This window comes from Oratosquilla oratoria, chromosome 16, assembly GCF_046742065.1.
Source record: "Oratosquilla oratoria isolate Oo_2021 chromosome 16, ASM4674206v1, whole genome shotgun sequence".
Classification (NCBI taxonomy): Eukaryota; Metazoa; Arthropoda; class Malacostraca; order Stomatopoda; family Squillidae; genus Oratosquilla; species Oratosquilla oratoria.
Genome location: NC_134792.1, coordinates 9,894,993 through 9,911,453, shown reverse-complemented (window position 1 = coordinate 9,911,453; position 16,461 = coordinate 9,894,993). Strand labels below are relative to the sequence as shown.

At 40.2% G+C, this 16,461-nt stretch overlaps 2 protein-coding genes across 2 annotated transcripts in view; one reads left to right on the top strand and one right to left on the bottom strand.

The window, feature by feature from the left end:
* Nucleotides 1-44: 44 nt before the first annotated feature.
* On the bottom strand, nucleotides 45-16,450 carry LOC143033822 (uncharacterized). Its single transcript, XM_076199329.1, has 2 exons — nucleotides 16,114-16,450; nucleotides 45-4,983 (listed from the first exon to the last, which is right to left on the bottom strand). Exon 2 carries the CDS (start codon nucleotides 1,375-1,377, stop codon nucleotides 1,012-1,014), a length of 366 nt encoding a protein of 121 aa, XP_076055444.1. The 5' UTR covers nucleotides 1,378-4,983; nucleotides 16,114-16,450; the 3' UTR covers nucleotides 45-1,011.
* Nucleotides 11,981-16,461, top strand: part of LOC143033815 (HAUS augmin-like complex subunit 3) — a 137,715-nt gene continuing 133,234 nt past the window's right edge. Inside the window, exon 1 of the mRNA XM_076199319.1 lies at nucleotides 11,981-12,004. The gene's annotated coding sequence lies outside the window, so the exon portion shown is untranslated. The remainder of the gene's footprint in view (nucleotides 12,005-16,461) is intronic.

The window sequence follows — 16,461 nt, the reverse complement described above, 5'->3', positions numbered from 1 at the left end:
TTTTCACCTTTGCAAGGGAGGTAGCCCAGTCAAAATGCAAGTACCCATTCTACTCTCATCCATTTCTCTTTGCTCCTCATGGATGGGGTCATCCCAGTATCCCTCCCAATGTCGTGGGTCAGAAGCAAGGCTGCATCACTTAATTGATGGCCCCATCCCTTCATGTGAAAAAAAAAAAGGGTGGGGAGATAAACCCTTTTGTCTGTACCAATGTCATCCATAACCACTCCATACCCCTCACACCCTCCCTTGTATTGCAGTATTATCTTTGCACAGCCATTACTTGCCCCTATCTCCTGCCTTCTTTCCCTGCTTAAATCTTTTTTCTGTGTGATATCTAGGTCTGAGGAAACCTTCACAGCTCGAGTTTTATTCAGATCTGACTAGTAGTTTATTTTTTAACAAAAACGTAAAAAAAAAATACCATATTTTTGGGCTTTCAAATCCTATCCTCTTACAATTTTTATTCGATGTCTTCCATTTTACAGCAAAAGAATCTTCTACATATATAAAAAACAAAATAGAAAGTTTTTTAATATCTTTGTTTAATGCCGAGGAAAAAATAAAAAGATTATCGAAAAAATGCAAAATTTTGACTGACGCATTAAAAAAATTCTATTTAACATATGCAGAAAACTCATTTTTTGTCATTTATCTAGCTATTAATAGAGACCTCGTATGGAAACATCGGTTGAAAATTGAGGGAGGAGATAGACTTTGTGTATCAAAAACTTGCATTTTTCAGAAATGAGTGTTAAGTTTTTTTTTTGTTTTTTTTTTCCTTAGTTTGACTAAATTTTACTTTGGATCTCCTAAGACCCATTGAAAACAGGTTCCATTGTATTTTCATGATGATTTTGCATCTTTCAAGTAACTCACGCACTTTGTGCCCTCCTACAGTGTAGGATATTATTCACTCCAAGTGAGGGTCTCGTAAGCCACCACCTCACTCTTTGTCGCAAAGTTTGAGTTCTTGGTCTAGAATGACCCAGCAAGGTAGTCCGCTGGGATTCAGCTCTTTCTTTTCTTGGGTTTCCTTTCTGGTGTTGGAACAGGCTCTTGCTGCATCAGGGACATCACTGTGGGGTTTGAGACTCTAAACCCAAGGTGTTGCAACAAGGAGGCATCCTTGTAGCCACTTGTTAGCAAACAGTTGTTTGCGTAGAGACAACGTGTCTGATATAGGTGTAGAGGATCAGGTGCTGAGGATGTGGATGTAGATGGCAGGGAGAGTGCTGCTGGAGGGAGTACTAGTGGTGGTGGCGGAGGTGGTGATAACAAAGTTAATGCTGGGGTTCTTTCTTTCTCCCCTTGAGTTGCTAATGTAGACGTTCTTATCTTCTGCAAGTGTATCTTTTGTTTGGATAGCTTAGGCATGGCTAATATCTTCAAATATCTCTTCACTGAAAAATAGATGCGAATTTCACACGGCAAATTGGTGAACGCGGCAAACTAACGTGTACATGTCCTTTACTTTGTAAGGCTCAGGCCACTGCCAGTCGTGCAGGCTGAACTTCCTCACACCACATACTCACGTGCATGCCGGACGTAAGAGTGAACTTTACGAGTGCATCAAACGCAAAAAAAAAATAGAGTAAAATATGGTCAAAACGTATGTAAACAATGGTCGTGCGCAGCATGTGGCTGCCGGGGGGAGGGAGGGTAGGCCCTTTAAACCCTTTAAAAATGGCGGTACGATAAAAACACTTTACCAGCATCTAGAGCAAGATCCCTACTATGTATTAATGCAATAATTTTTTTTTTTTTCTAATTTTTCTTAAATCTGGGGGCGGGGGGGGTCCCCTTAATAAATTGTCCCCTTGCGTGGAAGTCGAGGATCAAATGTATTTTGAGTTCACTTTGTCAGCTAGTGGTACATATAGGCTTTTTTCACTCTTGCAAGAGAGGTAACCAAAGTAAAGGCCTAAATTCACCCAAGTGTTTAAAATTGTCCACTTTCTCCGCTTGTAAATCTCATTACCTTTCATTTACCCACATTTATCTTCAATTTCCTTTTGCACACCTTCCCAAACTGTCAATTCCTCAATCCTGCTACAAGTGCAGTGTCTTCAGCAAACAACTGGCTAATCTCCCATTTCTCCATTTTCTTCAACAGTCCCCAATCCATGACCCATTACCCTTGCATCACCCTATCCATGTGTTAATTAAACAGCCAGGGAAACGAGAACCAGAAGAGGCTGGATGACCACATTGTGAACAGCTGCCCAGGATGTAACACTTCACCCCATACCATACAACACACAATGGAAGACTGCATTATACACAATCATGCACGCAAACAACACGACATACAATCTATAAAGGATTTGTGGGAAAACCCAGTTTCGTATGTGGCATTCCTCGGGGAGATGGGACTGTTCGGACAGACAGTCTAGGGAACGACAACAACAACAACACATCCCTGACGAAGTCCCACCTTTACCTCAAACCACTTGCTCTCTCCATTCCTAATTCTAACACAAGCTCTACTATCCCATATATCCAAAACCTCCCACAGTGCCTTCCTGTCTACCCTGTCATAAGCCTTTTCCAAATCCATAAAAGCCCAAAAGACATCCTTACCTTTTCCTATGGCTTTCTCGCAGTCTTGCCACAAAAATATGATCTACACAACCCCTGCCTGTCCTCAATCTCCCCCCCCCCCCGAGGCCCAGTACTTTGATGTAGTGGGGGGGGGGCCTTCCATGTAGCAAGGATGGGCTGAGCTGTGCCAGCCAGGTGCAACCATACTGGAGAGGTCAGCCCTAAGCTACCAGACGAGAACCGAGCCTTTTTTTTTGGGGGGGGGGGGGATTAGTGAATAGATGGGGAGTCCCTTACCCTTTTCTTTTGTGAATTCCCCTATCCCTACCCTTCATATTTGCTACCCTACTCTCCTTTTTCACCATCTTTCTCTAATACTTGTTAAGGAAGGTTCTGGTATCTTGGTGCCTCCCAAGCTACATGTCTGAACCCAGTCAAGTGGGGATGTATACCGCGAGGTCACTACTCCCTGCGAGGGCCAAAAGCCCACCGACTGGGGAATGCATGTTTGTGAGGTAGGTACTAGGCTGCCGACTTCCTTTCTCCCTATTCAGTACACAAGCAGAGTGACTACGCCAGACCCTCCGAGGCCCTGCATGTGTAAATAGTCATTTCTGGAACTTCCCAACTCTGCAGAGACTCTTTTATTGCTTGAGGCATCAGGCAACTGCAGTATCTTCTATGCATTTACCTTTCTTTCCTAATATATGGTGTGGCCTCATAAATATACACGATCATGGCGGCTGTTCAAACTGAATATTCTAAACCTCCACCACTACCTGATCCTCCTCCTCCTAAACCCCCCGATCCCAATCCTAATGTTGACGCTATTGACTCAGCAAAAGTAAACCCCCCAGTTGATGACCCCGGCTTGAAAAAGGACTGGTAAAAATACTGACTTCATTGACAGATAATTCTGTAGCCCAGAAACTTACAATTAGAATGGATTCTGAAGTGATGAAAACATCTTTAGATACTCGGAAACCAATAAATAGCTCAAATACTGCCCCTAATAGTCATAGAATCTTACATCTAAAATATGTCTCTTGATAAGAGTTAAACAGACTTATATGAAAAGTTCCGTAAATTTGGACAAATTAAAGAGAGGGTTAAACTGACAACTTTAAAGCTTGGCTAGTCTGGGTCTCATTTCTTTCTAATCAGGATGCAGCTGCTGCCTGCTTGGATTATAATAATTGCAATGAAAATTAATCTTCTGCCCAACTTGTTGCTAGAGTGCCACCTAACCTGGATATCTTTTATCCAGAAAACCCGGTAGAGGAAAGTGTGCAGAGGCCTCCCAATCCAGCTAAGTGGCTTATTGTCACTTGCAAAGGAACGTGCTAACTTGTTCGAGTTTAGAAGATTCTTGAGTCACCTTGGCTCTGGTAATTTGACTAACTCGCAGGTATCATGATTTGGAAGAAATTCCTTCTTAATTCATGTAAAATCTTATGAACAAGCTGCCATGGTGCTTAACTTGAAACAGAAATCCGACATTAAGGAAGTTAAACCCCACTATACCTTTAGTTATGCCAAAGGGGTAATTTTTAATAGATATCTGTATGACTTTGAGGAAGGAGAAATTTTAGAAATGTGCCCAACTAATGTTTGGAAGGTTGCTAAAATTGCTCGTTCTTCTATGATTATCCTAAGTTTTTCTGGTGAAGATCTACCTCATTATGTAGAGATAGAAAGAGTTTAAGCCCTGTCCCCTTCAGTGCTTTAACTGCTATGGTTTTGGCCATCCTTCCTGCAGATGTGCAAGGGACAAACTATGTTTGATATGTGCTCAGCCTGAACATGGGGATTGTTCCCGCCCAACAGTTTGTATAAATTGTAAAGAAGAGCATGATGCCAGAGATAAGAACTGTGTAATTTATAAGAAGGAACAGGAAATACTACTAAAAGGTCATGCAGAACATATAAGTGTAGGACATGCTAAAAGACTATTAAGTAATTCCAAAAGATACAGTGATGTTAAAACAAATAGTAAAGTGGATCAGCCAACTGTAGAACGCAATAGAAATAAAAGTGCCAATATGAATTCTTCTGTTAACACTGAACCCAAGCCTCAGTGTAAAATTGTTACTATGAAATCTAACCATCTTCTTCTCAACTAGAAATTTGTAATACTTCTGAACCCTACTCTGCGGTTTCCTCACCCCTTGTTGAAGGGGTGTCCCCTGCCCCATCTGGAGGGGCACCTAAGGTTTCTATTGTAGAAACCTCACAGACTTCTTCTCATGAAGCCTCCTCTCAGGCAATCTCTCTTCCAGGCCTCACTCAGTTGAGGCACACAGAAGCAAAGCTATGGAGTCTGAAGCTGTGCGCAGTAAAAGACTCCACAGTCCACCTTCATCTCCATCTTCTTCCCCAAATCGTGATAAGCAGACTTTACATCGTAGGTCGGACCATTGTCAGAGAGGAGGATGCCACCTGCGAAAGCAAAGAAATTAGAAAAGAACCCATCTTGTAGACCCTCTCTCCCAGACTTCTCTTGCCAGACCAGTAGACCCAAAAAAAAAAAAAAAGTATAATGTCCATAATTCAATGGAATATTCAAGGTTTTAATTCTCATTGAGAGCAGGTTCGGATTCTCTTTAAAGAACATGATGTGTCTGCTATTTGTCTCCAAGAAACTATGCTTGGCGATTTATCCCCTAATGTTGGACTTAATTATAAATTTTACAGATCTCCTCCTATGATTGGGGGCCATGCCCATGGAGGTACTGGTATCATTGTTAAGAAATCTGTAAACCACAGAAGTGTCCACCTACATTCGGTGTTGCAGGCTTGTGCAGTACAAATCTTTACCACTAAATGGATCACTTTATGTTCTTTGTATTTGGAACCTGAACTGGAAGATCGACTCCTAGACATATATAACCACCCCCGTCAGTTTGAGTTAAATGACCTACAATCTTTGGTTGACCAGCTCCCTGAGCCTTTTATTTTAATGGGTGACTTTAACGCCAAGCATCCTCTATGGGGTGAATCAAGGTGTGACCCCTGGGGCAATATAATTGAAGAATTTATTGATAATTATGTCATTTTGATGAATGACTGTTCCAAAACTAGGTTTCATGTCTTTCACAACTCAAGTTCTGCTATAGACTTAACTATTTGTTCATCATCATGATAAGATCGCTTCGGCGTGGGTGGGGTGAGGGGGGTGATGGATTTTATGGCTTCAAGGACCATGGGTCTCAACCGCGCTAGGTCGCAGTCACCCTTCCTTCCGTTGAGGTGGAAAAGTTGAAAACAGGCACAAAGAGATCGCCACGGGGAAGGGGGAGGGGCGGTATAAACTGGATGAGGGCCGTCTAGAGCACGTCGCTGAACCAATTCCCGGAGTTCAAAGGCACGGATCGTAATCACCGACTACACGAGCAGCTCTGTGGACCCACTTACGTGAAGGTGTGGTGCGGCTTTTACAAAAGGCAATGGGGTGACTGTGCTATGGAGAATAAGTAACGTTAGCTCTACTCTCCAAACGGAGCTTGGTACCATCTCCAAGGCCCTGGACCACGCTCTCTCTGCTGGGCAGGGGCCAGTCGTGATCCACACAGACTCAAGGGGTGCCATTGGCATCACTCGCTGCACCTTTTGGACCAGTATAAGAGGCCTACAACATTTCAGTAGATCTCCAGTTACTGTACATCAGGATTCCAGAAAACACTATTGCAGATGATGGTGCCGAGGCAGCCACAAAGTTCGGCACAATCACACTGCCTCTGGCACCCACGGCCACACAAATCGAGTGTCACTATCAAGAAGGCTAGAGTAATGGCCAGGGCCAACCACAGCAGCCAGCTTCATACTTCAGAATCAGCGCTGTGGTACTATCTCGTCGCTAGGTACGAGGCAGCCCACCTACCTCCGGATAGAAGGGCGGAATCGACCGTCCACAGGATCTGCCTAGGATATCGCTGTAGGTGGCAAGTGCTACGCGTGGGAAGAAACAATCACGAACGCAGTAAACTCTGTAGGGCCAAGGTGCAACAGACACTCCACCACTACATGCAAAAGTGTAGACCCACGACCATTCTTCGCCTAGGACACAGCCGCTGCAGGGGTAGCGCGACCTTTCAACATCTCCCCTTCCAAGGCAACCCTAAGTTTTTTCGTGACACACCCTTCCCCTGGCGGCGCTTGCGGTTAGGGGTACCTCCACCCCCTCCACTGAGATCAGGGCACCGCCGCTGATAACAATAGCATCACCACTGTTCCAGACCACGTGCAAAGTTGGGATCCAATCTGGAACTAGCCCCGCAAATCAAAAAAGAAAGAAAAAATCTGAAGGATGAAATTGTGGACTTCCTTGAAGCTAACACTTTAATAAAAGACTTTCAACTAGGTTTTGGAAGAAAACGTTCATGTTTGACCAACTTCCTAGACTTTGATCAAGTATAATTGCATTTTCAAAAAGCGTTGATACAGTCCCACGCAATAGGCTACACAGTAAATTTTACCTATATAGCATCATAAGTAATGAAATTGGGTCAGATTAGCTAATAGGAAGAAAAGAACGGGTTGTAATCAATGGAAATTAGTCCAAATGAAGTGATGAGAGTACAGTAGTGTTCTGTGCTCGGTCTAGTTCTCTTTTTGATTTATGTGAATGATATGGATAGTGGTCTGGTATGCAGAATGTCAAAATTTGCAGACAACTCTAAGTTTTATCATAAATCAGTAATGCAACAGATAGGGATTAATTAGTCTGACTTAGATCGCTCAGTTGAGTGGAGCATGGCAAATGGATTCTAACGTTGATAAATGAAAAAATTTGCATATAATTATTATTCCATGAACGGTAATCGGCTTCAGAAATCAGACCAAGAAAAAAAAAAAAAGACCAAGATCCTCCAGTGTACAAAAACTGCAAACATTGCCCAGCAAATAGCAAAAATTATTGGAATAATATCTAAACACAAGAGAGAAGAAAAAATTATTGTCTTATAAGACCTCGTCTCTAATATTGTGTTCAGTTTTGGTCCTATATCTTATAAAAGACATACACGAATTAGAAAGGGTACAACATAGAATCACTAAAATGATTCTTCACTTATGTACTATGTGTCTAAGTGAATTTGTTTTCATAAACTTAACCAAATGAAGAATGCAGGGTGATTTAAGTGAAGTTTTCAAAATGCCCCCATGGTTTCATTCATGTGAACATAGATGATTATTTCATTGTGAACCTAAGTAACGTCACAAGAAATAATGGTTACAAAATGGTCTATAAGAAATCAAACACCAATGATTTTTTTCTACAGGATTGTAAATGTCATGAACAAACTACCTGTTCATTTGTAAGTTAAAATATAATTGATACTTAAAAATTCCAATTTCACTTATTTCTCCGCATCGTGAATTCATACACATTAAGTCACTCAACCATTTCCACTGTTTACACCCTTTTCAGTTCACAGAGACTGCAGCAGATCCGAGGTGAATACAAAGAGACACCACTAAATTATAGGCCAGCATCACTAACCAGCACTAGAGTGAAATTGTGTGAAAGGAATGTGAAAGATTGATGGACTAAATATCTCGAAAAGACGAACATTCAGACAGTCAGTCAGTTTGGCTTCAGATCTGGAAAGTCGTGTGTCGAACCTTTAAAGCATTTACTCGACAGTGGCTGATGTGCTGCAAGAGAGAGAATGGTGGGTATACTACATGTACCTCGACCTAGAGAAGGCATTTCATAAAGTACCTCACAGTTGGCTTATATGGAAGTTGGAGGACTGAGTGGCAAACTATTAGAATAGATGAAAGGCTATTTGAAGTAAAGATACATGAGGACAGTAGTAAAGAATAAAATGCCAAGCTGGAGAGCAGTAACGAGCAGAGTTTCACAAGGTTCAGGGCTTGCACCAATAATGTTTTTTGTCTGTGTCAATGACATGATGGAAGGAACAACAAGCTATGCCAATATGTTTGCAGTTGACACAAAAATCATTAGGAGTGAAAACGAGGATGATGGGACTATTGCAAAAACATTTAGACACTATTTTTGCATGGAGTCAAGAATGGGAAATTAAGTTCAATACCAAAAAATGCAAAGTACTGGAAATGGGAAATAGCAGCAAAAGGCCATCCTTAAAATATTCCTTGGGAAGTGGACCCATTACAAAAGCAAAAGAGGAGAAAGACTTGGGAATGTTGATAAAAAAAACAACCTGTCACCTGATAGACATATCAAGAGGATTGTGGGAGACATACAGACTACTGTAGAAGATTAAAGTGGTGTTCCACTATACGAGTATAGTGGGGAATCTAAGACCAGCCCCGGAGCCATTTCATAGATTTTTGGGTTAAAGCATGAAACTTGGCACACTTATAGAGTAACCCCAGGTAAACATTTTGGGTCATGGAGGCAAGCTGTCAGAGTCCCCTGATGGCCACACCAGGAACTATCTTGCCATGTGACAAACGTCACAGAAATTACTGAAAATGGTCTGAAATATTTATTTTTTTATATTAGGAATATGAAACTTGGCAGGTTTCTTAACTACATACTGGTACTGCTATGCGATTATTGCGATGGACATTACTCTGGTTCTGGAACCAATACATACAGCTGAACATGTTTGAAACGTGAAACTTTTTTTCCAACTTTAAATATCCTTATTTCAATAATTCAACGTTAAAAAGTGTAGAGGGGAAAATAAAAGAAGGGGAAAGGAGAGAAGAGATGCCAGATAGTATTATTGCGTTAGTCTACGGTTGAAATCATAATTATCCTACAGTTTGGCAATACAGCAGAGGGAGAAACCACCAAACTGATGGAATGATGGAAACGATGCATATGGAACTTGACAGGAATATTACAGCTCCTGTGACTGTGTGTCAACAGAAGGTGTAAAATGGAGGTGTTTATTTAATTTATTCAATTAATACTTTGGATGTTTATCGGTTTATGTATAAATTTGAAAGCCAGCGTTGCGCAAGGACGTTACGGGGGTTTAGTGGAATGACCACGAAGATTTCAAGATAAGACGATGAGATTTATTACATTTTATAAAATTATGTTTTTTTTTTATATAATCTACTTATAAGGAGTGTGCACTGCGTAACTCTACAGACTAAACTAAGGCCTTATAAAGTGTAAATTGAACTGGAGTCGGAGTCGGTATATTTTTACCGACTCCGACTCCGACTCCAGTGACACCGTAATTGCTTCCGATTCCGACTCCACAGCCCTGGGTGGAACCAAGGTCTAAATATACAGGTCAGACCGTTAGAATTCTTCTGCGCAGCTTCTGACGTCATTTGGCTGAGTCCATTTTCTCTTTGTGATACACTGAAGAAAACTGTGAAACGCCAAGGAAGACAGGAACTATAATATTTTTATATTATATATGTATATACTATATCTATATATAGATCTAGTATATATATATATATTATATTAATATATATAGACAGGAACTATAATATTTTATATAATATTTGTCAGAATATAACTAATTGCGTGGAGCGATGCGAGCGAAGGCAACGACATTCCCGAACGACGCACCAGCTTCAACTGACAGCTATAGGACCCGCTAACCCCACTTTGAACAGCCAGGTGACGTTCACGGGCCCGCTGCGCCAACTCCCTCGAAATTCGGTCGGAAGTGGTTAGACCTTATATTCTTAGATCTTGGGTGGAACGATGTATTTCCCGAGATATATCATCGTGAGTTTCTCTCTCTCTCTCTCTCTCTTTTTTATCTGTTTGTGGTTGAAATCCATGAAATGTCAAAACATCAAGGATTTACTGGCTTTTTCATATGAAGGACACTGAATGAAGAAAACATGTATTTCTATGTTTTTAAAAATATTCTTAAGGAACAACTTGCAATTAAGTTTAGCAAGAGGATTACATTTTTGTTATCGAAATATGTAAATAGTTTCTAGGGAAATGCTTATGTTTCAAAAGTTTGTTCAGCTATATATGAATTTCATTTTCATTCATATAAATGTTTTACAAACCGTAAAACCTTTTTGTTTTTGTTTTTATTTCAATCTTTGTCTATTCGACAATTGAAGAAATATAGCCTACTTCAAGTAATGTTTCATGAAGCAATTTACACAGACGTATATGCTACATGGGTTAAAAGGGTGATCAGATGCCAGGACCCACAATACTATATAAGAAGCTTTTGAATTTCCATGTGGCCCTGAATTTCCTATGGCATGTACTGCATGATGAATTGGTCACGGTAAAAATTGACAGACAATAATACCCCATTCATAGACATTTAATCCAGCTCAAGAAACCCTAGTCACAGCATGCAGCGCATGTAGAGGGGGTTTTGATTACAATCCTGCCCAAAGTACCGTGTCATTTTTTGCAACCTAAGTGGAATAGCAGCTCGGTGAAGTGATAACAATAGACCTCCAGCAGTGGGTTTGGAAACTCGATATACCTCACTCGAACAATAGATAAGTGAGGTTAGAAAATCAACTTTTTTACCGGGATCAAAACAGCATGGTATGCCTCCCATGTTCAGATGTTCGTGAATGATCATCTGAGTTTATTTTCTGAGACCACTCCCTCGTCAACATGTCGAGTCCCTCCTCAGCCCCCCCCAAAAAAAATCCTAGCAGAGCTCCCGTCAGGGCGGTGCCCCTGGACCCCACCAAGGACCCTAGGCCGGCCCCTTTGACCCATGCCGGACCTTGGACTACGCCTTTCGGATTGCCGCTAACGCAGAAATTATATTACTATTAGCCCCCCAAAAAATTTGCTCAGCCCCCCCTTAGCCTCCCCAACTAAAAATTCCTGGCGCCGCCGCTGCATTGACCTTAGTAGGTTGTATGTTCCACCAACAAGTTTATATGTTTGTCCGGTGTCATGTCATTGCTGATTATCTCCAAGGTCCCTTTCCGAGTGCACTTTTTTATTTAATTTTCACAAATTTTGTAATTTTTTTTAAATTCTGTTTTTGCTTTTACCAAACTCCATTATGCTACACTTCTTGATATTTAAGTTCACCTCCCACTTTTTAGTCCATTTCCAGATTTTGTCCAGGTCTGATTGTAATGAGTCAGTCCTCATTTGTTGATACTTTCTTTAATATTTTTGCATCATCTGCGAAGAAATTCATATTACATTCAACTCCTGCGCCCATGTCGTTTACGTATATGGCAAACATGATTGGAGCCTGTACTGACCCTTGTGGAATACCACTTATCATTTCTTCCCATTCCGAGTATTTGTCTCTGATTACTACCCTCATTTTTCTCCCAGTCAGGAAGTCTTCCATCCATTTTGATAAATTACCTGCAATGCCACCTATTGAATGTGTGTGTGAGTGGAATGAGGGGGGACGCGGCTGGACTGTGTTAGAAGTTAGACGGTAGGGAAAAAAGTATAGGGAACTGTGTGGTATGAATCCAAAGAGGATTAAAGACTGAAGCAAAAACAACCGCAGGAACGGGATTTCTACAGAAATCAAGTACGGTAAGTAAATCACCGTTCTCGTTACACGTATTCACGTTACACATATTACACAAATTCACGTACAGTTCCTTGATTTCCACTTACAGTATCATATTCCGATTTGAACTCGTGTATTGTTTGAGCTTGAGCTATTTGTGCATCTACATGGAAAACTATTTCTTCACATCCTTTCGACATGTGATTTTCCTTTTCTATAGGGTGTGTATTTACCTAGTTGTATTTACCTAGTTGTATTTTGCGGGAAGGGGAGCTATGCTCGTGTTGTCCCGCCTTTGTATCTTGCAGTGTCTAGTTTGTTTTTAAACTCATGAATGGTTTTTGCGCATACTATTTCATTGTCCAGTTTGTTCCAAGTGTCCAAAACTCTATGAGGAAAACTGTTTTTCTTCAGTTCTCTTCTATAGCTATGTTTTTTTATTTTCTTTCCATGTCCTCTTGTGTTTCTTTTGTCCCAGTTAAGTAAGTTCTCACTATCGAGTACCTCTGTGCCTTTCATGATTCTGTAGATGGTCAATAGGTCACCTCTCTCTCTTCTTTGCTCCAGTGTCGGTAACTCCAGTTTAGCCAATCTCTCTTCGTATGATAGGTTTGCAAGTGCAGGTGCCATTTTTGTAGCTGCTCTTTGGATTCTTTCTACTTTCTTTATATTCTTTTTGGTACTGGGGGACCACAATGTCGCTGCATACTCTAATCTAGGCCTTATCAATGTAACCAATATTTTTTTCATCATGTCTTCGTCCAAGTATGTAAACGCCACTTTTATTGATCTTAGCAAGTTGTAAGTCTCCCCGACAATTTTGTTAATCTGTATATCATAGGACAAGTCGTTCGTGATAATTACTCCCAAATCTTTTTCGGATCCTACTTTCTTTACTTCTTTGGTTCCAATTGTATATTTTCCTGATATTCTGTTTTTGCTTTTTCCAAACTCCATTATGCTACACTTCTTAGTATTAAAGTCCACTTCCCATTTCTGACTCCAGTTCCATACCCTATTTAGGTCTTCTTGCAGTGCTTCACAGTCCTCATCAGTTTCTATTTTCCTTAGCAGTTTGGCGTCATCGGCAAAGAAGCTCATGTAGCAGTTCACGTCCTCATCCATGTCATTCATATAGATAGCAAACATTATTGGTGCCAGCACAGATCCTTGCGGTACTCCACTGATCACCTCTTTCCAGTCTGAATATTTTTCTCTGAGCACTACTCTCATCTTTCTACCAGTCAGAAAGTCCTCTATCCATTTTAGTAGGTTTCCCTGTATTCCTCCTATGTGTTCCAGTTTTTTTAGTAGTTTTCTGTGTGGTACTTTGTCAAAGGCTTTTTGCAAGTCTAGGAATGCACAATCAGCCCATCCATTTCTTTCTTGCACTATGTCTATTAGTCTTGAGTAAAAGCATATTAAGTTTGTGGAGCATGATCTTCCTTGTCTGAATCCGAATTGTCTTGGGTTTAATATGTCATTGTCTTCCAGATGTTTTACCCATCTATTCTTGATTATTTTCTCACAAATTTTGGCAATGGTGCTTGTTAGTGATACTGGCCTATAGTTGGTGGGTTCTTCTTTGTTTCCTCCTTTGTGTATTGGTACAATGTTAGCGTTTTTCCAGTCCTCGGGTATCTTTCCTTCTTTGAGTGAGCTGTTTATTAAGATGTGTATTTTGTCTGTTAGTTCTTCTTTGCACTCCTTTAGAATCCAATTTGCAATACCGTCCGGGCCATGTGATTTTCTGACATCCAGCCTTGATAAATGTTCTGATATTTCCTTTAGTGATGCTGTAAACTCATTCATGAGGGGAGATTTCTTGTTTTTGTCTATGTCACAATTCGGTATTTTCTCTCTGGTGAAAACAGATTTAAAGTGATTGTTCATGACTTCGGCCATCTCTAAATCTTCTGTGTATTCTATGTTTCCTTGGCATAGTTTCACCAATTCCTGTTTGTTTTTAAGTTTACCATTCACATACCGATAGAATAGTTTGGGTTGCTCTTTGCATTTGTCTATAATATCCTTCTCATGGTTCCTTTTCTCCTCTCTTCTCACATTAACATACTCATTTCTATAGTTAACATAAATTTGCCATTTGCTTTGTTTTTTGTCTTTTCTCCACTTTTTCCAAGCTTTGTCCCTTCTGTCTTTTGCCTCACTGCATCTTTTGTTGAACCAACATTTAATGTACTCTCTCTCTCGCTTTTGTCTTGGTACATGCCTGTTTACCCCTTCATTGTAGTTTTCCATCAATATATTCCATTTCTCTTCCACTGCTGTTTCTTCCCTGTAAAATATTTCCCAGTTTGCATTCCGGAAGAATGTCTTTAGTTTTGTAAAGTCTGTTTTGTTGTACCTCAGTCTTCCTTTCCTATGCTTTTCGTTCCTCTCTATGTCTATTTCTTCCTTTAGTATAGTTTCGATGAGTACATGGTCACTCTTTCCAATTGGTGTCTCATACTGGACTTTATGCACTATTTCAGGCTCTGTTGTAAATATTAGATCTAGTTTCGATGGCTCTTCATTATTTCTGTACCTTGTGTTTTCATGGACCCATTGGGTCATTGTGTACTCCATGGTCATATCTAGCAGTACATTGCCCCACGAGTCATCTCCTCCTTGCACTGTCATGCTGTCCCAACAAATTTCTTTGCAATTGAAGTCCCCCATAACTACCAGATTACCCTTACCCATTAGTATCTCATTGAGTGATTTTCTTGTGTCATCTAGCATTTTTTTATGTTCAATTTCTTTCCAAGCGCTTGTTTTTGTGTGTGTGTGTGTGTGGGCGCGTGCCCTATCTGCCTCCAAGGGATTTTATTCTCCCGTTTTACTTCTTAAACCATCCAGTAATGAATATGTAATGTAAGTTTTATTCCGCAAACGACCAACGATTTCATAACTTAAATTAGTTTTTATGTGAGGAACTGCCCGCATAAGCTGTCAATATTTTAAGCCTTCTAGTGAGGGTCTCACTAAACGCCGACCAAAGTCGACCAAAGCCGACCAAAACCACACAATGATGGATTTTTATCAAATGCATAATTTATATATAAAAAATAGCATATGGTTGCATTATTTGACCTATTTTCTTTAAAATGTGTGATTTCCATGTAAAATTATCAAAGAAAAGTTACGTTTTTATCCTCTGCAAAATTACCAACCGACAACCAACGCCGACCAAACCCAAACAATGACGGCTTTTGCTCAAATGACAAAAACGTAACTTCTCATTGATGATTTTACATGGAAGTCACACATTTTAAAGAAAATAGGTCAAATAATGCAACCATATGCTATTTTTTATATATAAATTATGCATTTGGGCAAAAACCGTCATTGTGTGGTTTTGGTCGACGTTGCCGTTGGTCGGCGGTTGGTAATTTTGTAGAGGATAAAAACGTAACTTCTCTTTGATGATTTTACATGGAAATCACACATTTTAAAGAAAATAGGTCAAATAATGCAACCATATGCTAATTTTCATTTAAAATTATACATTTGAGCAAAAGCCGTCATTGTTTGGGTTTGGTCGGCGTTAGTTGCCGGTTGGTAATTTTGCAGAGGATATAAACGTAACTTCTCTTTGATCATTTTAAATGGAAATCACACATTTTAAAGAAAATAGGTCAAATAATGCAACCATATGCTATTTTTTATATATAAATTATGCATTGGAGCAAAAACCGCCATTGTGTAGTTTTGGTCGGCGTTGGTCGATGTTTAGTGAGACCGTCTAGTGACGTTTCAAAGAACCAAAAGCATGTAGCACTACTACAATGCAACCTTTACTAATCTGGCGTGCTCACCGTAGTGGTAGTTTGTTTCATGTACAGCTACACAGAAAACTATCGTTAGTAGGGGTGTCGAAACATTCGCTAATGAACATAACCTTGATACCGAAGGGTTGGTATTTCTGGGGTTCGAATTGTTCGAATTCCTTCTGAATGAATATGAATCGAATAATAGTTCCGGAGTTCATATGGATTCACTATGACATGATAATCTTATTTCCGATGGAGGCTTCAACTTGTCTCAAATAGTTTCGTTGTTTTGTGTCAAAATGATTAGCGTGATTTACTAACGATAGTTTTCTGTGCAGCTGTACACCATTTCAACTTACATTGATAGTGAAGACAATCTAAAAACTTGGTCATGTATGGTTTCTGTAAGAACTACTGTACATAAGTATACTAAAGGCCATCCTCCCTTACTAGGGAGTCCAAAGTCAAAAGGCATAATTGCACTCCCACCCGTTTCATCCCCTTCCCCCACCCACTCCACTCCTCTCTTCTTTTCTATTTCCTTGTCTCCTCCTGGATAAATGGTCAAGAACTACTGTATGTGATAATGTAGATATAATTTTAAACTTCGCAGTTCTTCATTTGTTTATACTCGAATGCTGGTCCTAAACATTCGTTTCGTTACCGGCGGTTAAACCAAAACAACCTTCAAAGAACAGGGTGAAGTT

Coding starts and splice junctions, on each gene's coding strand:
- LOC143033822 (XM_076199329.1), bottom strand. CDS start 1,377: ATGCCTAAGCTATCCAAACAAAAGATACACTTGCAGAAGATAAGAACG.